At 35.8% G+C, this 23,927-nt stretch overlaps 1 protein-coding gene across 1 annotated transcript in view; it reads right to left on the bottom strand.

The window, feature by feature from the left end:
- The window catches only part of Kcnt2 (potassium sodium-activated channel subfamily T member 2), a 374,550-nt gene that overhangs the window by 199,087 nt on the left and 151,536 nt on the right, over positions 1-23,927 (bottom strand). Inside the window, exons 6-8 of the mRNA XM_041649255.1 lie at positions 13,553-13,627; positions 12,342-12,425; positions 8,273-8,367 (exon numbers count right to left, since the gene is read on the bottom strand). Of these exons, the coding sequence (XP_041505189.1) occupies positions 8,273-8,367; positions 12,342-12,425; positions 13,553-13,627 (254 nt within the window). The remainder of the gene's footprint in view (positions 1-8,272; positions 8,368-12,341; positions 12,426-13,552; positions 13,628-23,927) is intronic.

The raw sequence follows: 23,927 nt of genomic DNA, 5'->3' as shown, positions 1-23,927 counted from the left end.
TACTAAAGAGAGAGAGAGAGAGAAAGAGAGAGAGAAAAGCTATTATCTGTAGATGGATTAGGATTGCAACATAAAAGCTCAAAGCCTGAAATTGCTAAAGGAAAAAGCAGGTTGATGCACTATCATAAGGACATAGCTGAAGATTTCTGAAAATGTCCATGGATGCTTAGAAAGTGTGACAAATAACTGAGAAATGAGAACTTATGGAATTAAAAATAATAATCTGTTCCATAAAGAAAATAGACTGTCAAAGAGGCAATTCAGCAATAAACCTGAGAGATAATTGATACCTAAAATAAAGAACTAAAAAACTAAGTATTAATAAAACAAATAATACTGAATTTAGCAGTGAGTTCTCAAAAGGAGAAACACTGATGGTTAATAAACATTCTTAGAACTGTTGCATATCGTCAGCCAATTGGGAAACACAAATTAGAACCACATTGAGATTCAAAAAAATGTCATTCATAGAGAAAATAAATGAAAATAAATGTTAGTGAGGATGTAGGAAAAGCAAAATCCTTATTCCTTGTTGGTAAGATTATAAAATGAGCAGTGATTATGGAAACCAATGTGGAGATTTCATATCATATGACCTACCAGAATCATTTCTGGATATATAGGCAATGAACTTCACAACCAAAGATAGAAATTCTTACATATGTGGGTTTGATACTATTCTCTTCATAAAAGCAAGCAAATGGAGTCAACTGAGGTGTTTGTCAACATCAAATGAATAGTAAAATTGTGCTACATTTACACAATAAAATTATCTCCACCTCTAAGGAAAATATTAAACCTGCAGGAAAATGTCAATGGGAAAAATATATGATGGAAGTAACCCAGGCCTTTAAAGACAGATACCGTCCATCTTTTTCATATGTAGACCTCCATGTTCAAACCTTGATGGTAGAGTTTAATTTGAGTGTGTTGTCAGTAGCGACCAGGTGCCAAAACAAGGATCTATGCAATATAGCAGGTTGGGAGAGGACAGAAGCAAGCCATAGGGACAGTAAAATACATGGGATGCATAATGAAAAGTAGGCAATACTGTCTGGTGGGGGTGGGGCAGTTAAATGGAAGACTGGGTATGAGGAATTAAGAAAGTTGAGGGTTGTACAAATGGTCAACCAAAATTAGGATGTCTATAAGACCCATATAGAAACTACTACTTTATAAGCTAACTGAAAAGTGTTGGTTGCACTAATAAAGCTGAAATGGCTTTCGAACAAAATCCCAGTGCCAAGTGAGGAATAACTTCCCTTGAGTTGTTTATCAAGGGCCCATAAAGGCTCCCTCAGTAAAAAGACAATTGCTACTTCTCTTTACAGCCCTTAGAATTAAGCTCAAAGATGGTGTGGGAAGTCTTTCTGATCTTCCAATAACAAGGCAGTAGAAAGAAATAGGTAAGACTGGCAGGCAGAGAGAGTAAACAGGAGAATAACTCTGGGAGAAAAGAATGAGGGAATGCGAGAGAAAAGTAGAGAGCTTCAGGGGTCAGCAACCTAATCAACCAGTTACACAACCAGACAAGGAATAAGATGGAAAGAAAAGGGTATATGGGAATAGAGAAAGATAAAAGCCCCAAGTCAAAAAATACGATAATTTAAGATAAAAGATGGTAAGAAACAAGACAAGCTATGGCTGAGCAAACATAACTAAGAATAAGCCTCGGTGTGTAATTCATTTGGGGGCTGGGTGGTGGGGTCCCCCCAAATCCCTAAAGAGTAAATAGCAAAAACAACCAAACAACAGCATTTTCAATTCCAACTTGGGACTCTTTTATTTCCATATAGGGCCTTACAAAGATGTGGGGGACTGTATGGCTATTTTAAAAGTTTCTGCCTGCTGGTGAGCGCTTGAACAGCCAGTACAGTTTATAGAGGAACAAAAAACAAAAGTAAAAATGTCTGCCACTGAGCAAGCATCAGCATTGTAGAGCTCTAGGAAGGTTAAACTCAATTCATGATGAGAAGAACCTCCAACTAGGAAGCAAGCTTTAAGCTTGGTTCGCAGGAACCAGGAAGCAGGCATGAGAACTGCACAGAGATCTAGCTGTAGCTTAATGTCTAAATGTTTCTCAGGAGGAAACAAACAAACAAAAATCCCTAAAAATATGTATGGTAAGTTTAAGAAATAAATACATGAGTATAGGAAGTTATAAAAAGAAATAAATTGTTTTAAAAATTAAAGTCTTTAAAGAGACAGTAAAAGTAATATAAAAGAAAAAGCCACATAACAATGGGAAATACAGAGGGAGTCTGGATCCAGTATGTTATTCTGTTGATTTTGAATTTTTTGAATGCTGATAAGTAAAAAACAGCTGCTAAGAAGCCTGGAATTGAAATTGGAACTGTTGAAATGAACTAACCTAGATATTTTAATAATTCTTTAACTTTTAAAATGTCAAAAAATGTTTTTATCAAAAGGAAATAAAAAGAATGATTAGAAGAATTGGTTTTGCTTTTGTTTCCCCAGGAAAGAGGTTATGAATTTGTTCCAGGTTGAAGTAAATCTGGTTTGGTCAAGAGAGACTTCTTGAAACATGACAGGTGACATCTATCAACAAACATTATAGTTGTTCTTCTTAGGACTTAACCATTATCTGAAATTATCTCAGGGACACTAAAGATACTTCACCTACATTCAACAGGAAGCAGTATAGAGAATACAAAGTTCACATTCTCAAGAGCTGGGTTGTTCAAGATTTTTAGTTATTTGGTGGGCAATGGATGTTTGTTATATTTAGGGGAATATAGAATAAAATCACAACTATTAATCTCAGATATTTTGCATTGGCATGGATTTTGTTATGTGGATACAAATTCAAAGTCAATTTTGGTACACTGTATATATGTCTATACTCTAAAGAATTTTTGTATATTGATACTAATTTAAAGTTATTGTTACAACATATTCTATATATTCTGTTCATGATTACGGTAATGTACCTATGCAGTTCATTTTAAAAAGTAAGATAAAATTCTAAATTTTGAAAGATATTATTATGTGCTATTTAGGATATTAAAAAACACAGGTCAATAGTTAGTCATCTACAACAATCAAATTTGTAGATTAGCAAGGTATGCTTTCCAGATCATATGGAGATATATCTTAGATAGTTAAGTGATCTTCATACCTTTCAAAAACCTATAAAATATAGCATTTAAAATGTTTTGTTAATTTAGATCTTTTCATGACAATGAGACATATGTGCTTTTGGCTGTACCAACTTTATTCAGAAATTATGGGCATTGAAAAAGCTCCTTATGGAGTTTGATTTCAATGTGGCAAGGCTAGTCATGTGAACAAAAGTGCCTGAGGAAAGTGCCTGACAAATTGTCAATATACGTGGGATAGTCTTTTGTTTAGAAATTTCTTTAAAATTTCCTACTTTGTTGAAAATTCTGCCGGATACTATGGGCCTGTAGGCTGAAGATGCATGCCCCAACATTACAAAAGAATTTTGGGTGACTGTCCAAGAGATCGGATGTCTCTGTCATTTCTAGAGTTTTTGGAAGTTATTTGCAATGCAGTTTTTGTTTCCTTAAAATTTTTTTTTATTCTCCTGGTACTTTTGATAGAGTTGAAGACCAGATAGTCATAGTTGCAGTTTTCTCTAGACATGAAAGAAAATAAGTTAGATAAAGGATTTGAATTTACTAAGATAGGATGTATTATGAAGTATTTTCCTTAAATTTATCAGACACAAATGAATTGAAATTGAATACACTGTGAATGTAATCTTTACTTGGTAATTATTCTTATTGTATAGTATTACTATGTTGAAATTAAAATTTTTCACTTTTGTTTAGAAAAATGGGGAAATATTGAAGAATATTATGTTAAAGTTTGTTAGTTTTTTTTTCCTACTGCTTCTGTTAACAATTCAAAGATGTGTTTGATTAAATAAAATTAACCTGTGAGCAGAAGGTTGTGTCAACAAGTAGCTGACAGGAAGTGGTAAGGAGCAACCACAAGCAGCAATGCTTTTAAAGTGGCAACCGAAATTAGGACACAGGTTGAGTAGAGAAAGTTAGCTACTTGATATTCAGCTTCTCTGAACAGCAGAATTCCACCTAAACCTTAAATTGTGAGTTCTTTAGCTTGCTTAAGATAGCATTTTATGTAGCTTTGAAAGAGTCCATGCCTGAGAGAACATAATCCCCTCTGCCTTGGCTGCAGCAGCTGAAACCATTGCTTAAGGGGCAGTCACACTAGATAATAAAAAATATATATAAACACAGTTTAGGTCTGACATGATTATGAAAGTCCCTGTATTTAAGACTTGATCCTCAGTCCATGGTGTTTTAGGGAGGTGGTAGGACTTAAGAGAAGGACAAATTGCAGAGTTTAACTGAGTGGGCCATGGTCTTGGGAGATTTTGGGAACCGCAGCTCCATCCTAAATATTATGCTTCCCGATTTACAGACTGTAAATGAGATTGCGCCTCCACATACTCCTGCCATGATACACTGTGCTGCCACAAGCCAAAAGCAACAACTGACTACACACTAATAATTCTGAAGCAGTGAATCAAAACAAATTTCCATTTTTATATTATCTCAAACATTTTGTGACAGAGATAGAAAGCTGACTAACATAGAGGCTAAGACACACAAAATGAAAAATAACACCTGCCTCTGTCTAGGGAGAACTCCCGTGTTCACTTCTCCAGCAAGAAACAGTAGTTTTCCAGACATTGAGATTGGCAGTAAAGATACTGTATTTATCCTTATTGCTCTGAAGGCACTATTTTTCTTAACACAGGACACAGTAAATCAAGGAGCATTTCAGCGAGAATAACACAGTTGTTCAATTTAGTAAATTCCTGAATCTCTCTGTATTTCAGTTTCTTCATCTCAAAACTATGGTGCAGTGGAATATTGGCAATAGATCACAAAGGTTAAATATGTTACTACATATAGTGCCCACTAAAATCTGGGGACAAATTGAGAACTTGGCTTGTTAATTATTATTCTCAGCATTTGTTTAAAAATAAAAATTCACTGTCATCACACTTCAAAAATGCTGCATTTTGAATCAGAATTTCATTTAGAATGAAAGTTTCATACTTCATGTGTTGTAATACTATTATATGTGAACTTTCCTAAATCCTAAAATTAGGTGCTTGTCTTAGTTAGAGTTTCTATGTCTGTGAAGAGACAGAATGACCACAGCAAGCCTTTGTAAAGAAAACATTTAATGACTGTGACTCACTTAGAGCCCAGAGGTTAGTTTATTATAGTCATGATGGGAAGCAAAGCATCATGCAGTTGGACATGGTGCTAAGAAGGAGCTGAGAGTTCTGCATCTTGATTCACAGGTGACAGGAGGTGACCTCAAAGTCCACCTCCACAATGACACATTTCCTTTAACAAAACCACACCCATTCCAACATGTCTATAACACCAAATCGTGCCATTCTCTTTGGGAATTTTCTTTCAAACACTACAGTGCCTAAAATCTGGATTGCTAGATACATAAAATGTAATTGATGTAAAGTTATCTATGTTTTTCTAGTACAACATCATCCTAGGAGGGGTTATATAGTAATTAACTTTATAGACAAATGTACTTTTTGCATTGATTATGGTATAAAGTTAAAGAAAATGTTCTGTTGATGGTGACCAACCTGCAGATCATTTTGTAACAGATCCATAAACTACAGTACTCGGGTTCTACCAGTCCCCGTCCCAAGAGCTTATATTAAAAACGAAAGAAAGAAAAAGAAAGAAAGACAGCAAAACTCAATAATTTAGGAAGATGTCACTCAAAAAAATCATTTATAAGTGCAGAAGAAAAGGCCATTGCTACTAAACTATGTGTACTAGATCATACATAGAAATAAATGGATTTTTTTCCTACTGACAAAGACTGAGAAAGTCTATTGAATTTTTTATAATGGAAAACAAACCAGAATATATACATTTGTGTGGATCTTTATGTTACATTTATGAAATAAAAATGTATAAATATGCATATGAATTCAAAAATATTAATTTGTGGCAAGGTTTTTGAAAAATAAGTCTACTTAAAATTATTAACAGCAAATGCATTATCAATTATAGTAGTTATTATTGGTTAGAATATATTGATAGTTGAGCTAAAGTCATGCAGTTGATTCCCGGATGTACCAGTTTACAACTGCTTTGTTACCAAGATGCAAGATGAATCACAATGGCCAGCTGTCTCTGAAAGGAGCATTATTGATGAAGAGGGATAGGGAGCCAGAATGTGGACAGATGAGTCCAATTCTGTTACAATGACAGGAAAACACTTTAACACATTTTCTGGAAAGAATGGCTCAGCAGCTTAATGCTTATTTCAGTTTGGCACTGAGCAGGTGTCCCTCACAGACAGATGCTTAATAATAGTTCTTTGTAGTGTTAATAATTGTGATGCCTACATGTGTTTTAGAGCTAGATATTTGCTTTCTAAAATAGGTAACTTTAAGATTGTGAGTTTCATTACAAATATCACCAGTGCATCTAAATATAAGTTCCTGAATTTGCAAGGCTCAAATTATAAAAGATGTTTTAAATTTTCTGCTGTAAAGCTGCGGGCTGTAATACAAACTATAATACATAGGCACACATCTTTGCACAAACACACACACACACCCACACACACACACACACACCACAACCACCACCACCACCACCACCATCACCAGAAGTATACTTTAAATAAATTATGAGTATCTGCCTGCATGTGTGTGCATAGACCATGTGTACAGTGACCCGGAGGTAGAAAGTGCTGGATTACTTGGAAGTAGAGTTACTGACTGTTCTGAGCTGCAGGTGGGTGGGGAGCACATGCTGGTATACAGTGCTCTTAAGCATTGAGTCTCCCTCCAGCACCAACTATACTGTTATGGTTTCAAAGATCAGGTAAGACAAAGTATTCAAAGAGAGACTACAACACAAAATGTTCATTATTAGTAAATACTCTTCTATATAGCTCAAAATCAAATTTTATCTTGATATAGCAGTCACCAGCTACAGTATAACTGAATTACAACCCCAACACATAAGCATTTCCTTATGAAATTCATTTTATATTGTATTTAGAAACCAATGATTTTATTTTTCAGCAATTTCACAACATCAGAAATATTAGTATATAGGCATAGAGATTTTATATTTGCCAATTACTTAAGGTCAAAATTGTTATTGAATATATGCTATTATATTACGATCAAGAATTTTTAGTGACATTGCAATAGAAATCATTTAATTTAATAGAGTTTTCAGTATCGTGTGATGAAATTATTTTAGAGCTTTTGGGGATTTTATTTACATAGATATTTATTAGAGGTATCATAAATGTCATTTGTAAAAGGTTAAAAACATTATCGACAAATTTTAATGTTTAAATATTAACAATATTATGTTCATTTCAAAGAGCAAAATATACAATAGACACATTTAAAGTATATTTAGTATTAACCACACATATTAGTACAAAATAGCTTATAGATATAATATACCCAACTTTGCATTCACACATTGACTGCAATGTTTGTATCTACCAGATGTACCAATGTGTGTGTGGACTGATTGTTCCTACTAGCAACTAGCTTTTCCTCATTCTAAATAGGCCAAACATGTTATAGATAAGTACAAATAGAGTCTATAACCTGTGAAACAAACACCACTCTGCTCATTGTTTTACTACTTTTCTCTTGCAAGAAAATATACGTGAACCCAAAGATATAATATACTCTGTTACATTAGAACATTGTAATGTTAAGTCTGATTTCCAAAAGAGAAAATAACTTAGGACACAATTAATCAAGATGCCAGGCCTCACAATACACTGCCAAGACTCCTGCCTCAGCATTCCAACAAGTCCCACACTAAAAAAAAACTATGCAGAGACATGTGGGGAGTAATGGACATTGACAATTTCTTCAACAAACTCTCTGCTCTGAAGAAAACAGACACGAGTCTGCTTATATGACAATGATTTGAAGGGAAAATGGGTGTTTGATAACCATGGCATGAAGGCAAAATCCTTGAGTTGGTTGTTGACAGCATTTGAGAAAATGTCAGAGTTGCCATAAATTTCAAGGTCAAATTGTACACAGGCTTTCTCGTTTTGTCTGCAAGACTATAAAAGATTCTTTCACTTCTGTAGGTAACTTTTTATACATTATGATGAACATAGTTTACATTAGCCAAATATTGCTGAAACTGATTTATGATGCAGTTTTCTAAAAAACTGAAATAAAACAAAATAGTAAGAGGACTGCTCTAAATGGTCTTACCAAGTGAAGATAAGGCATAGGAATGTAGATATCAAAATCAAAACTTGATTAAACATTGCAGACTGTGTTCGCTGAATGGCTCTATGAAGATCATTCTAGAATAATAAAAATATATTTTGTTTTGATAAATATTAAATACACATGAGTTCAAATTTCATGTATCTTCTGTACATATAATATGTATATTAAGTGAATTATATGTATATTATCATTTTACATGGATCTAGACAGAAGTTACAATAGAATTCATATTACAAAGACAGACTATGGGAAGAGCATTAGAACACTAAATTTCAGCTCACATTCTTTGCATAAAAGAGATTACATGTTGCGTTTCTTACTCCCAGACATACCCAGTCCACTATGATTATGCAGGCAGACTGTTCTCTCAGTAAACAAAGACCTATTAAAGGGAAATTATGAGTTTACAACCAGGTTGAACTTTATAGAGGCCATATCAAAGAGAAAACAAAACAAAACAAAAACAAACAACAACAACAACAGCAAAAAGACAAGCAATCACCTCTTCCAAAGGTAATGATCTCATGGGGAAAATGCAAATTTTTAGAAAGGTAAAGTATCAAAGAGTAGACCAGTGAAAGGTAGCTGGAGATATAACGAAAAGCCACTAATAAGCAATTACACAAATTACAGCAGCCTGTAACATAGGAAAAAAAGCAATTTTCCACTAAGAGATACTAATGTTGACTTCAGTAATGTTAATATTAAAAGAAATATGAGTGAAGGAGTATATGTTGAACAGACACGTACAGGTCTCCCCAGACAACTAAAGTTTTAGAAGGAGACCTAGTAACACTGATCAAAACAGTGAACAATGTCATTCTTATTCTGTGCATTCATAAAATATGTAGTGACTAAAAAAATAATATAAATATTAATTACTTAAATGCCCTAAAAGATGGACACTAACAGTTACATATGCTTATGTATGTTGGAAAATTTTGTAATTTGAAAGTGAAATGTCTTTATAGATTCGTGTGTCTCAACATTTAGTCCTCAGCTGGCACATTGATTTCAAAATTGTGGAAACCTTATTCTTGTAATGAAAATTCATATCCTGTATGTGATATTTATGTATATATATATATATATGTATATATATACACACACATTTGTGCATGCATGTGGATACCATGGCTCCTCTATGAGTGCATGTGAGTATAATGGACCTTGTGTCAAAGTTGGAGGACAAATTGCACTTCTGTGTCTCCTTCAACCTCATGGATAGAACTCAAGTTCTCAAGGAAGGAGTCCTCACCCACAAATCCATCTTACCAGATCAGCAGTGGAATCCTTAGAATATGGATACTTGCTGAAGAAATCTATCATTGGGGAACTTGAGACTTAGAGCTCAATCCCACTTCCTCCTGACTCCCTGCTTACTGACTACAGTAGCAATGTGACCAGTCATATTTTCCAGCCATACCTTCCCTTTGATGATGAAAAGGGCTCTGGAAGTATAAACCAAACCAATTCTTTCTTTAATGATTTGCTTTTCTTCAGGTGTTTGGTCATAGTAACAAAAGAATCAGAAAAAATAAATAAGTACTCAGAAGTGAGTTTGTTTTTGTTATAAACCAGATAATATAGATATTATTCCTTTGTACTAGTTCACAAATGCAATGTGAACTTTGAATTCAGGGCCAGAGAATTTCTAAAATTATTTAACCAGAAACTAATGGGTTTTCCAAGTAGTGGGGTGGAAGACGCTCACGAGACTTCAGAGGAGGACAATAACTCGACAGAGAACAGGGCTGGAGGCCATGGCTGTGGTATTCAGAAAGGAAATCTAGAAGCTTGCTGCCTATGCCCTGATAACTTCAGTGAGACTGAATTTTCAGTAGACCAATATTGTTACTATCAACTGTTCTTATGCAGGTTTCATTGAGAAAAAGAAACACCTGCAGAAGAAAGAAGTCTTCAATTTAATGTATCATTTGATGGTTAAATAACTGAACTTAAATTGAAAGCAAGGGTGCCAAAAAGCACCTACAACTGCTAAACAGATTAGCACCCTAAAGATCAACTAGTGCTCTCTGCAGGGTCTGCACGTGAAGTTGCTGCTTTCCTTGCTTGGAGGAGGCAAAAATTGAAAACCGCATCAAGTAGTACTGTTTTTGGAAGCATGAAAGATGTCAGATTGAGGGATCACATAATCTCAAACCCCAGTTTTAAAGGGCCATTGTAGCTAGGAAATGCATGGTAGGAATGGAATCTTTGCAAGGTGGCCTCAAGAGGCCACCAAATGTAGCTATAATAGTGAAGTCTAAATAACTTCTAGAAAAAGTAATGGAGAAAAGTAAATTAATGCAGAAAAGTAAAGTAAAAAGAGAAAACACAATGCAGGAGATGGACAGAAGCTGGGTTTCCACTAAGAAAAGCAGTAGCCAGGTTCCAAATAGAGAGAGGGCTTATGAGTTCTACAAGTAGTACCAATTCATATCAGGGCTACTATTTGAGCTGAGCTATTTACAGCACAAATCTTAGGTGTTGGACACAAAGCTTCAGGATTTCACATTTTCCTGCTAGGTTTGGTCCTACTTTGGTAAACATTGCTTTGCTGTGGTCATAACCCACTGGAAATGCAAATACTAATCTGGAATTGTATATGAGAAGAATCTGACTTTTTTAGCACCTTACAATTGAGAAATTGCCTTTGAATTTAGAAGCGCTAGGACTTTGAGCCTTGTTAGTTACATAACAAATAGGGACTTTTGAAATAGAAACAATCACATTTTACTTTATGAGCAAATCATGAGCCTATGTGGACCAAAGGCAAAATGTTATGGTTTGAATATAAAATGACCCCAAAGACTCACATATTCGAACACTTGGTGCTCAGCCGGTGGCAGTATTTAGGAGGATTGTGAGAACTTAAGGAGGTGAGGCCCTGCTGTAAATCTGGGAATTTTAATGTCTGGTCCCACTTCCTACCCACTGCCTTGCTTCCTGACTCCAAACCAAGATGTGACCCAGCACTCCAGGGAGTTGTTGAAATACCTTTCCTGTGGCCATGCAACGCCTTCCATACTGTGGCGCACTGGAATCCTCGGAAAAGTAGACCAAATAAATTTTTCTTTCCTTAAATTGCTTTCCATCAGATATTGGTCACAGCAAAGTGCCTTATTCCAGACACACGTTAGCGTTTGAATAAAGATAGGCTGATTAATGAATGTCTAACAACTTGCTTGTAAGTACTGAAAACAGTGGCGAACACTTTCAGCTCATAGGTATAAACGATTCCTTCCAAAGAGCATCAACCTTTGATAGATGTGGAGGGTGACTACAGCACAGCTGGAAAATTTTCATGTCTTTCTCCATCTCAGCTTTCTGAGTTACATCTGCCACTCAACTCAACATAACTGAGTCTAAGAGAATGATCACAAATGAGGAGGTACTCGTTCTGAAAGGGCCTGACAAAACCCCACATTTTTATGAAACTTGAAAAAGTAGACAAAAACATTTCTAAGTAATTTAAAAGCTAATTTAAAAGTAATTTATGAACTATGAGCCACATATGCATGAGCAGATAGACTTAAAACTGAAGGATGCTCTTATTTGGAGACACTGCTCAAACCTTTGGACCTGTGTAGACGTCAGTTAGGTGTTGAATTGATGAATTCAAAAGGCCTGAACCATTTTCTTTTCAAAACTGAAGCCTGGAATACCTAGGAAATGCAAGCATTTTACAGATTTTCATTCTTATTAGAATATAGCAGAAAAATCACTTACCTTATATTAACTGGCTATATTAATTACTTATGTAATCTATAGAGTATATTAAGCACTTAGCAGTAGTTTACCACTACTCATTAAATAAAACTTTTTGAGACAATTATGGTAAAAATTTTAAATAAAAACATTTAAAATTTTAATAACCGTCAAATTGGACAAATTCTGTATGCTATGTAAATTTATAGACATAAATGGAACTGCAAAGGAACAGACTAGAGGCCAAATAATCTTTTTCTATTTAGAAATTAAAAATAAGTAAAAAATAGTGCATGCTAAAAATATTTTTATTTTTTACTTTGATTTTATTACTTACAATCATATTTTCCAATGCATGTTTGGCAAGCCAACAGTTTAGAAAAACTGGAACAAATAGATTCCTTAAGGTAGGCCAGAATATCTGTAAAATAAACAAAAACTAAATCTTTACCTCACAGAAAGAAATTATATCAAGAATATTAAAAATAACATCTGATAGAATAAAGGTTAAAAAAGAAAGAATTTAAACAGTGCCAAATATTTTAATATCTACACTACTAAATGGTGTTTCACTCATTGCCGAAGCCTTTCCAGGGGAAATTAAAGACAAGAGGTTTCAACATGTGTCAGACATAACCATGCTGAATCTATTATTAAATCTTTTAATGTGTTTTTACTTTGCTGTTCCTCTACCTGAGGAGGTAAAGAGGTAAAAGAAGAGTCTTTTTTAACATATCACTGTCTTCAGGTTCAACCACATTAAATGACGGTGAGAAGCTGCATTCATTTGTACTGATATTTAGGTAGCTTGTCATTTAATCTATTCCTGCTCTCTCTGTAGATAAGTCACTCAAATTAGACTGTAAGAAGTAGGGCGCAGCTCCATATAATTTCTACTCACTTTTCATTTGCTTCACATAAAGTCCAAGCAGTCATAATTCCACTAACAATTGTCATATCAAAATGATATTGGAACCTAATTATATGAATGACATACTAAGGATTATTTATATTTGGGACCAAATAGAACAGAGTGACTGTAGCATAGGATTGTTGCAGGAGGAACACCTGGTGATGTGGCTGTCATTCACTGTCCTACTAATGAAGGACTGAATTGTGTAAATTCTATAAATAAACTAGAAATTAGTGTGCTTTTAGAATGAGAATTCTGGTAAATATATCATACTATTAATTTCCAATTTTAGAATTAGAATTTTAAAAGTAAATTTAAAATTTCACTATATATATATATATATATATATATATATATAATTTTGAAGATCTTTAAACAATATTGACATCTATTCGCATGAGACCTCTACATACACTACTAATTCTTTAAAAGGTTTCATTTTGCTATTGTATTGAAACCTACTATATTTCATTTAACTATGCAGCTTAGTCGATCAGACTTTCTTCTCTTTAAGGAGCCAGATTCTATTCAAAAGTCTGAATTCATGCCTCAGGTTATACTATGTAGAAGTATTTATACTTATTGAATTTATTAAACTCTCATGACAAATAACTCTTTAAGATGCTTAGACTTACTGAGATGATGAAGGGGACCGCATTGATTATTTCCAAGATGAATGGGATTCGTAAAATCTGTTCCCAAATATTTCCCTACAAATAAATGTTGAATAAAGCCAAATATTAGAAAAGTACCAGGACACATAATTTCTCTAGTAATACCAATGCTTTTTTAGCAGAATAGTGGATCTGTATATAAATGAAACAATAACTTATGAATTAATTTTATGCAGAATTATGCTATTTGGTTTTGTAATGTTAGAACTAAATTAAATAGCCAAAGTAGAGCAGATAGAGTGTATGTAAAATTTGACCCCTAACAATACACTCTAAAATGCATTACTTGTAAGTAAAGTACATTAGTGGGACCTTAATATGAACTGACACAATTTGTTTCCACTATCATAAATATACAAGTTCATTGTGATGCACCCTAAGTCTTCTGTTAATCATGTTTGTTCTTCAATTCAACTGGTCTTATTTTTTAAGTTCAATCAAACGTAAAGAACCATTTAATCACGGATATTCTAATCTGCCAATATACACTATGAAATTAATCAGGATTGAATATATAATTTTCAAGCCCAGTGAATTATGAATATATGGTGACTCTTAAAAATTTCAAGAGAAAAACTATGAGAATATTAAAACAGTTACAGATGTCTTGCTGTTGTAGAATCATTTGTCATAACACAGATGACATGCCCATAAAGTTGTTCTTGATACTTAGGTTTGAGTAAGGACTTAATGTGCCTGCCATGTACTAAAAGCTGGATCCTCTATGAAGAAACTGAATGGTGGGCATGAGTTTAGAGACCCTCGTAAGGGGGTATCGACTTGAAGGGGATCAATATGGTATTTGTGGGATACCTGTGAGTTCCATTCGGGTAAGATATGCACAATCAGAGCAACCCTGGCATGTGAATACCCCATGATTTCCATATCATCTTTTACATTTACATTCTGCAAGGCACACTTCTTTACTGTAATGTAAGCCAACATACAGGCCTTGGGAGAAGCCAAATTCATCAAGCTACCTCACAGAGGTCTTTCAGACTTCAGAGCTGCACCTCTTCCTTTGTTACTAAGCCTTACAGACCAATAGAGTGCCTAACAACAAATCCTCGGAATGGCCTCAAAAATTTTAATGTATGAAGCGATCCACACATTGGGAAAAAGAAATCTGGATTGCTCACATTTTCCAACATTAGATATAAATAAGAAGTCGTGTAACATTAGATATAAATAAGAAGTTTTCAGTATTCCTTGAGGTTGCAATGGCTCAGTATACTGCAGTGCTAGATCATCTCTTTCCTATGTGCTAAGATGTTAACAATGTCTGCCACATTAGCTCACAACCCTTCCTCATCTTATAGCCAATGTGCTACAAGAGGGAGCATGTGGGGAATGGAAACTCACAGAGATCTTTGCTGAGAAGAAATGTTAGGAATGAAATGATGCCTTTCTCATCAACTCAAGTTAACTGAAAAGAACCCGAAAGAAATAACTTCATGCAGACTTGAAACTATATTTAGTCCATGCCTAACACATGTGGGAAAATAAGGAAAGAGAAAAAAATGAGAGCTAGCCTAAGAATGAGCCACAGTCCCTCCATATATATATATATATATATATATATATATATATATGTGTGTGTGTGTGTGTGTGTGTGTGTGTGTGTGTGTGTGTAATATATGTATATACACAAAATAAATGAATATATTTCTTTGTAATTTGATATGGAAAATAAGGAAGGGAAACTGCTCGCTTTTTACGTATTTTTTCCTCAAAGGTTGTGTGCCTGTGGTGACATGGGACTGGAACAGATGGGGACCTCAGGAGCCAAACATCCTTATCAGACACTGAGATGCTATCCTGAGGCACTGCATGAGTGAAAAGCCCAAGCAAGACCACAGCTCACACAGAGAACGAGGAAGAGGTTGCACTAGTCTGTCCAAAGGATGTCACAGCAGACTGCTGTGAAAATACTGTTCACTTTATCTCTTGGTTTTCATCTGCACTGGACTTCCAAGTCACTTGGCAACAAATGAGTGGAAATGGAAGTGGCAGAGAACATCATGATGTGGGCGGTCTCAAAGAGAACAATCCACACTCTGCTTTCAGGAAAATCAACAACTATGCATCAATTGCTCAAATCATTCATTAGCATAGACCAGAAGTAAGATGCAAGGATTTGTAGAAGTGTAGGATTGTAAATGGATACTGCTTTTTTTGTTTCTCAGTAGCCCAGAGCCAAATAATTACCAAAAAGAAAACTATATTAATTACAGCACTGTTCGGCCTCTTAGCTCAGGCGTCTCATTAAGTAACTCTCGCATCTTAAATTAACCCATTTCTATTAATCTATGTATCACCACAAGGCTGTAACCTACTAGTAAGTTTCCATTGTCTTTCTCCTTCAGCAGCTACAAGACATCTCCCTGATCCTGCTTTCTTTCTACCTGTATTCAGTTTAGATTCCTTGCCTACCTCTATTCTGCCTTGCTAAAGGGCAAAGCAACTTATTTATTAATGAGTGGTATCAAAACATGTTCACAGCATGCAGAGGGAAATTTTACATCATCTCTACTTTTCTATCTCAATAAAAAGGAAGGTTTTATCTTTAACATAGTGAAATTACACATAACAAAACAGGTACAAAGAAAGAATTACAGTTAAAATATTTCTTTATGAGTCTAAAGTTTAATATCTAATTTATTTTTTATCATAACTAAGAAAAAATATGACTATCTTCAACTCTATCAAAGACTCACAGAAAATACAATGTAAGCAATGTCCAAAACTGTAGCATTGACAGAAAAATTTGGCTGTTTGGACAGTCACTTAAAGTTCTTCTGTAACTTTGAACATCCTTCTTCAGACAACAGACCCATAGTTTCTTGCAGACATTTCCATGAAACAAAAATTGAAAAAAAAAAAAAGTTGAGACACTATGTGGCCTATATTGGCAGTTTGTCAGTCACATTCTTTTGTGACCTGCAGAATGTCTGGAAGACTCTTTCATGAAGCAAAAACCCTGTAAAACTGTCTCACCTTCTTTAGGCAAGTTCAGCAGTCGTTTTTTTTTTTTGTTTTTTTTTTTTTTTTTGTGGGTCTTGCATATTCCATTCATACAACATACTGTTAAGCATTACAGGCAAGAACATTTTCTTGCCCAAATGGTTAGCAAACTCCATAAGGAGCTTCTTCAATGCCCATAATCCTCTTGAAGTAGATCAGTGCTTCCAGAAGCAGGCATGTCTCACTTTTAAGAAAAGCCTGAATTCTCAAACTTTTTATAGGGCACATTCTGTAGATCTTTCAAGTTTTGAAGATAATCTATCTAACTGAAATATCTCCTTGTATATATAGAAAGCCTAATATGACTACAAGTTTGACTATTTTAAATGCCTATTTATTAATCTGTAATTTTAATTATATATTATATTTTGAATGAGTTGTTATAAACATAATGCCTTAAACAAGAGTAAAAATGTACATATGAAAAAATTGACCTTAAATTTATATCAATAAACCAAAGTTCATTGATGGAGGAAGGTCATTGGCTAATAAAGGAACTGCCTTGGCCCATTTTATTGGTTAGAGGATAGGTGGGAGGAGTAAACAGAACAGAACGCTGGGAGGAAGAGGAAGTGAGCTCAGAGACTCGACAGCTCTCCTCTCGGGGGCAGACGCCTGAGAGAGACGCCATGCCCCGCTCCGGGGATGAAGCTCCGACCCAGGATGGACATAGGCTACAATCTTCCTGGTAAGCGCACCTTGGGGTGCCATACACAGATGATTAGAAATGGGCTAAATTAATATGTGAGAATTAGCCTAGAAGAGAATGGGCCAAGCAGTGTTTAAATGAATACAGTTTGTGTGTTGTTATTTCGGGCATAAGCTAGCCGAGCAGGCGGCCGGGGTGCTGGGAACGCAGCCTCCCCGCCGCCCATATTACTACAGTTCATAAACAATCATTTTGGAAATTTGAGCACTGTCTTCTCCAAACAGCTTCCTGCTGTTTTTTAGATGACTTATTTTTAGGGTTCATGGAGACCCTTTTGTGGGTTCTTGTTCCATCAAACCACATTAGACTGGAAGGAATCCATGGCAGAATCTCTTTTCCAAAGTAATTTATTTTGTGACTCAAAGTTTGAAGTCAAGATACATTTAAAATATATGTTAGCTTAGCTTATCAGCCCATACAATGAAATCTCTCTTTACAGTTAGTTCATTCACAGTCAAAAAATTCAAAGAAAACAAAATAATATACACAATTCAATCTCTTTGTGTATTTTTCATATTTACTTGGCTTTTTATTTTATTGCATTTTAATGTTTATTTTATTATCATTATTCCTTTAATTGATGACTGTTTATACTCTTTCTTCTCTCTAAAGCCCATATACATTTATACAACACTATGACCCATTTAGAGGGTTTTTTATGGATATGTCCTTATTGTGAATACATAATCCTTTCCTTACTAGGAGTACTTCTTAAAATGATAAGCAACATGGACACAGTGGCCCTGGATTCTGGCTTTGTCTGTCTTGGTCTTTTAATATAGCATTGGTATGTTTACCTCCAGTTCTGTGATCCATGCTCATTTCCCCAGCTCCAGGGACACAGTTTATCTATGTCACCATTTAGTACCTTGTAGCACTCTGCTCGCAAACCCCATTTAAGTGCAGGACCTCCGAAAAGAGCCAGAGCCACTATCTCTAAAAGAAAATATGCACTTTTTGCAACTAATCCTAAATCAGAAAGCATTCATTCTCTTACAGGAGTTGCACCTCTGTTCACTGCAAGCAAACAGCCTATCTGAAAAAAAAAAATGTGGCTACGAGAAGCTCCACTTGACTCTCAGTTTTGTGGGTCTCCACTCTCCATCTTTTTTAAAGCTTTCTTAAGCTTTATGTGAATTTCTTGACAAATGTTTGCACACCATTTGCAAATGGACACTGCTTTTTGGCTTCCCAGCTGCCCAGAACTGGATAATTACAGAAAACTAAATTAATTACAACATTGTTTGGCTTCTTAACTCAGGCTTCTGGTATGGGGCAATGGTCTGTATTCTGGCAATTATATCTTAAATAAATGCTGATTGCCCAGTAGCCAGGCAGGAAGTATAGGTGGGATGAGACAGGAAGTAGGGTTGGGTCAGTGAGAACAGAGAATTCTGGGAAGAAGGGAGCTTGGTCAGCAGTACTGGCCCCACCATAGAAGAAGCAAGATGTGACTGCCACGCTGAATAAGGTACTGAGCCAGGTGGCTAACACAGATAAGAATAATGGGTTAATATAAGATATAAGAGTTAATTAGAACCCTGAGCTAGTGGACCAATCAATTTATAACTAATGAAGACATCTGTGTGATTTCTTTGGAAATTAAAGACTGTGGGGACCAGGCGGGACAGAAACTCAGAAAACAGGCTTCTTATTTAGTAACACTTGTATCTTAAATTAACTCATTTCTATTAATTTATCATCATGAGGTCATGGCCTATTGGTAAGATTCTGGTATCTCTCTCCTTTGATAGGTAAATGGTGCCTGCCTGAGTCTGCCTTCTTTCTACATGCATTCAGATTAGTTTTCCCATATAGCTCTATTCTGTCTTGTCACAGGCAGAAGCAGATTCTTTATTAACCAATGATAATAAAGCATGTTTACAGCATATAGTGGAGATACCCACATCATAGGATAACCAGATTTTCCTACTGACATTGACACAGACTTCTCAAATAATCCAGTTTAACTGTTTACTAATATTAAGTTATTTTTTTATGTTACAGGGTAATATTTTTCTATTGGTATGTAAATGATTACTATTCATTTTCCCAGGTCCTGGGACACATTGAAAAAGTTCAGTTCATCATGATGACTCCTGATGTTCATCTCAGTTTTACATATGATATTTTAAACGATTTTTTCTTTTTTTTTTTTTTTTTTTTTTTTTTTTTGGTTTTTCGAGACAGGGTTTCTCTGTGGTTTTGGAGCCTGTCCTGGAACTAGCTCTTGTAGACCAGGCTGGCCTCGAACTCCCAGAGATCCGCCTGCCTCTGCCTCCCGAGTGCTGGGATTAAAGGCGTGCGCCACCACCGCCCGGCTCGATTTTTTTTTCTTGAACCATTAAAGATGCATTAAAACTGACAACTTAAAACTGATTTGACTGGTTTCATTTCTGAATTATCTTTCACCTTAGGGCACAGAGTTATTTCTAAATTCTTATGTTCTTGTCGTCTAGAAAATGAAATCCAAGCTCACAGTTATATTGCATAAAGATTCACAAATTTAACTCTGGATTCTAGTTTAGCCTGTAGTTAGAATGAGCCACTCTCAATTCTAAAATCACCCACAGACTCATCCATATTAAATTTTACAGTTCCCTGGATCTGCCAAGCTCTCTATACTTCTGAAACATCGTTCACATTTTTCCCTCTGGATGGTATGCCTTACTTCCACACAAGAGTTTGTAACATGGATTGAACTTATTTATGTACTTACTAGGACAAAAGTAAATAGACAAATAATACTCAAGGATACAATTCCTCCTTTCTATTAATATAATTATTTATTTTCTAACTAAAATAAATTCCTTGTGTGAGTACATACCATATTCCTCTTTTTGGGTCTCAGTTACCTCACTCAGGATAGTGTTTTCTATTTCCATCCATTTGCATGCAAAGTTCAAGATATCATTGTTTTTTACCGCTGAGTAGAACTCTAAAGTATATATGTGCCACACCTTTTTTATCCATTCTTCTATTGAGGAGCATCTAGGTTGTTTCCAGGTTCTGGCTATTACAAATAGTGCTGCTATGAACATAGTTGAACAAATGCTATTGTGGTATGATTGGGCATCTCTTGGGTATATTCCCAAGAGTAGAATTGCTGGATCTTGAGGTAGATTGACTCCCAGTTTCCTGAGAAACATCCACACTGATTTCCAAAGTGGTTGAGCATGTTTGCATTGCCACCAACAATGGATGAGTGTTCCTTTTACTCCACAACCTCTCCAGCAAAGGCTATCATTGGTGTTTCTGATTTTAGCCATTCTGACATGTGTAAGATGGTATCTCAAAGATGTTTTGATTTGCAATTCCCTGATCGCTAAGGAGGTTGAGCATGACCTTAAGTGTCTTTTGGCCATTTGAACTTCTTCTGTTGAGAATTCTCTGTTCAGTTCAGTACCCCATTTTTTAATTGGGTTAATAAGTGGATTCTAGCTATAAAGAAAGGACATTGAGTCTATAGTTCTTGATCCTAGAGAAGCTAAATAAGAAGGTGAACCCAAAGAAAAACATATATTTATCCTCCTGGATATTGGATGTTGGGGGTGGATTGGGGGGGAGAGATGGGGAGAGAGAAGTGAGGAGAGGATTAGCGAGAGCTTATAGGAATGGGATAATTGAGATGGAGGAAGGGTGGATATGGGGCAAGCAAGAAGTTATCCTAACCAAGGGAACTATTTTAGGGTTGGCTAGAGTCTTGGCCCTAGAGGGGTTCCCAGGTAGCCAAGGGGATTTCCCCAACTAGTTCCATGGGCAGCAGAGGAGAGGATGCCTGTACTAACCTTATCTTATAGCCACACAGATGAATACCTTGCATATCACCATAGAACCTTCATCCGGCGATGGATGGAGATAGAGACAGAGACCCACATTGGAGAACTGGACTGAAATCCCAAGGACCAAATGAGGAGCAGAAGGACAGAGAACATGAGCAAGGAAGTCAGGACCATGAGGGGTGTGTCCACCCACTGAGACAATGGGACTGATCTAATGGGAGCTCACCAAGGCCAGCTGGACTGGGATTGATGGAGCACGTGATCAAACTGGACTCTCTGAACATGGATGACAATGAGGGCAGACTGATAACCCAAGGACAATGGCACTGAATTTTGATTCTACTGCACGGACTGGCCTTGTGGGAGCCTCGTCTATTTGGATGCTCACCTTCCTAGACCTGGATGGAGAAGAAAGGACCTTGGACTTCTCATAGGGCAGAAACCCTGACTGCTCTTAGGACTGGAGAGGGAGAGAGAGAGGGAGTTGTGGGAGTGGGAGGGAAATGAGAGGAGGTAGAAATTTTTAATAAATAAATATATTTAAATAAAATAAAATGAATGAAAAATTATTTGGAAACTATAATAATCTTGTTAATAATCTACATTGAAAACCCTTGAAAGAAGTTTATATTTAGAAACTTCCTTCGAGTGTAAGTAAACACAAATCACTAAACATGAAAACTAATTTAAACAGAAATTTTCTAGAAGTATTTCAAAATTGCCTATTTACATTAAAAGTCATTCTAAGAACTTTTAACTATTCTTTAGCTATAACTTATAATCAACAATATCCTGTGACTTCTAAACAGGTTATATATAATCAAGATCAATATACCATCTTGGAAATTCTGACTAAGGTCAAATATTTAATCCACTATCCCATATTGAGGTTTTGAAATCATAAATATATATGTCTGAAAGCCAAATGTATGTCTTACTCCTCATTGAACTCTCTCCCAGTAACACAAATCAAGCATCCTTGAGAAACATATTACATCATGACTTTAATGTATCAATGGGACATAAAGGTTTGCAAACAACCTGCGATGGTGGTGCACGCCTTTAATCCCAGCACTCGGGAGGCAGAGGCAGGCGGATCTCTGTGAGTTCGAGACCAGCCTGGTCTACAGAGCTAGTTCCAGGATAGGCTCCAAAGCCACAGAGAAACCCTGATTCATATTTTGATTTTTTCTGCCTTTCATCTAGGTAAACGTCCTAAATATTATCTGTCCACCCATGTCTGTCTCAAAGGAATTTACCTACACAATCTATAACTGTATTATAATACCAAACATACATTGCCCCTTTACTGATCCAGCGTATATTCATTCCACTCACTTTAAAACTCTTCAACTCTTCCCACACTTTAACAAGAGAAAGTCCTATTCTAGTGTACAAGGCACTATCTCAGTTGGTGTGTATTGAGCTGTCTATCTTTATTTTTTTAATTTAGCTTTAATTAAATGGAAGTGTGTCTCAGCATGTAGGTATTTGCATTTGAATATGGGTGTTAAAGGAGAAAAGAGGCATTAGATTTTTTTTTTTTTTTTGGATTTGGAGTAACACAGATTTTTGTGGACCACTTGATTTTGGTGATGGGAATCAAAATCATGATCTTGGGCAGAGCAGCCAGCATTCTTAACCATCGTGCTATCTCTCTAGCCTTTACCCTATTTTAAAAGTCATTCCAGTTCCGAAGTAATTTTGATTCATAAAATGTGGCATAGTGGTGCCATTTATTTATTTATTTATCTATTTATCTATTTATTTATTTATTTATTTAAGATTTCTGCCTCCTCCCCGCCACCGCCTCCCATTTCCCTCCCCCTCCCCCGATCAAGTCCCCCTCCCTCATCAGCCCGAAAAGCAATCAGGGTTCCCTGACCTGTGGGAAGTCCAAGGACCGCCCACCTCTATCCAGGTCTAGTAAGGTGAACATCCAAACTGCCTAGGCTCCCACAAAGCCAGTACGTGCAGTAGGATCAAAAACCCATTGCCATTGTTCTTGAGTTCTCAGTAGTCCTCATTGTCCGCTATGTTCAGCGAGTCCGGTTTTATCGCATGCTTTTTCAGACCCAGTCCATCTGGCCTTGGTGAGTTCCCGATAGAACATCCCCATTGTCTCAGTGTGTGGGTGCACCCCTCGCGGTCCTGGGTTCCTTTCTCGTGCTCTCTTTCCTTCTGCTCCTAGTGGTGCCTTTCTATACAAGTCTTCAAGTGGTCCTCCTTCCTGACTTCATTTTACATACTTTAGTAGTCCTAGGAGTTTTATGGATTTTTTTTACATTTCATTTTACTTTCCCTTTCTTGTATCATCCTGTCATAGTCACTCCAAGAAGGATATACTCCAAACATAACATTTTGATGCACCTAGCATACAAGCACAGATTTTAAATTATACACAGTGATTTTACATAAACATAAAGTCAAGATGTTTTGATCTGTTTCTCACACAAAAGCCACAAAGGATGATGTTTCTAAATAAAGACTGTGATTATATTATGATGACCACACTATGTCTGATTCATTGTGTGTGTGTGTGTGTGTGTGTGTGTGTGTGTGTGTGTGTGTGTGCGTGCATAAATGTGAGCTGAAGGAACTGAATAAACTTCCCACTGAGGACTAATTTTCATGCTCAAACTGTATAAAGGAAAAAAATAACACATATATCTGTAGTTATACTCAGTTTGTTTAAATCTTGGGTCTCAAGTTAACTTCTGAACTAAGTGATGGATTCATAAATTATTTTCCCTAAAATAATTATTAAAAATAAATATAGAAAGAATCTGAGAGTTTCACTGCCCATTAGGAACTCCCAGTA

The sequence above is a fragment of the Microtus oregoni genome, unplaced genomic scaffold, assembly GCF_018167655.1.
Source record: "Microtus oregoni isolate MIOR12 unplaced genomic scaffold, Mior012 000003F_ref0000135, whole genome shotgun sequence".
NCBI lineage: Eukaryota > Metazoa > Chordata > Mammalia > Rodentia > Cricetidae > Microtus > Microtus oregoni.
Note: the sequence above shows the minus strand (reverse complement) of the source record. Positions and strands in the feature narration are given on the sequence as shown.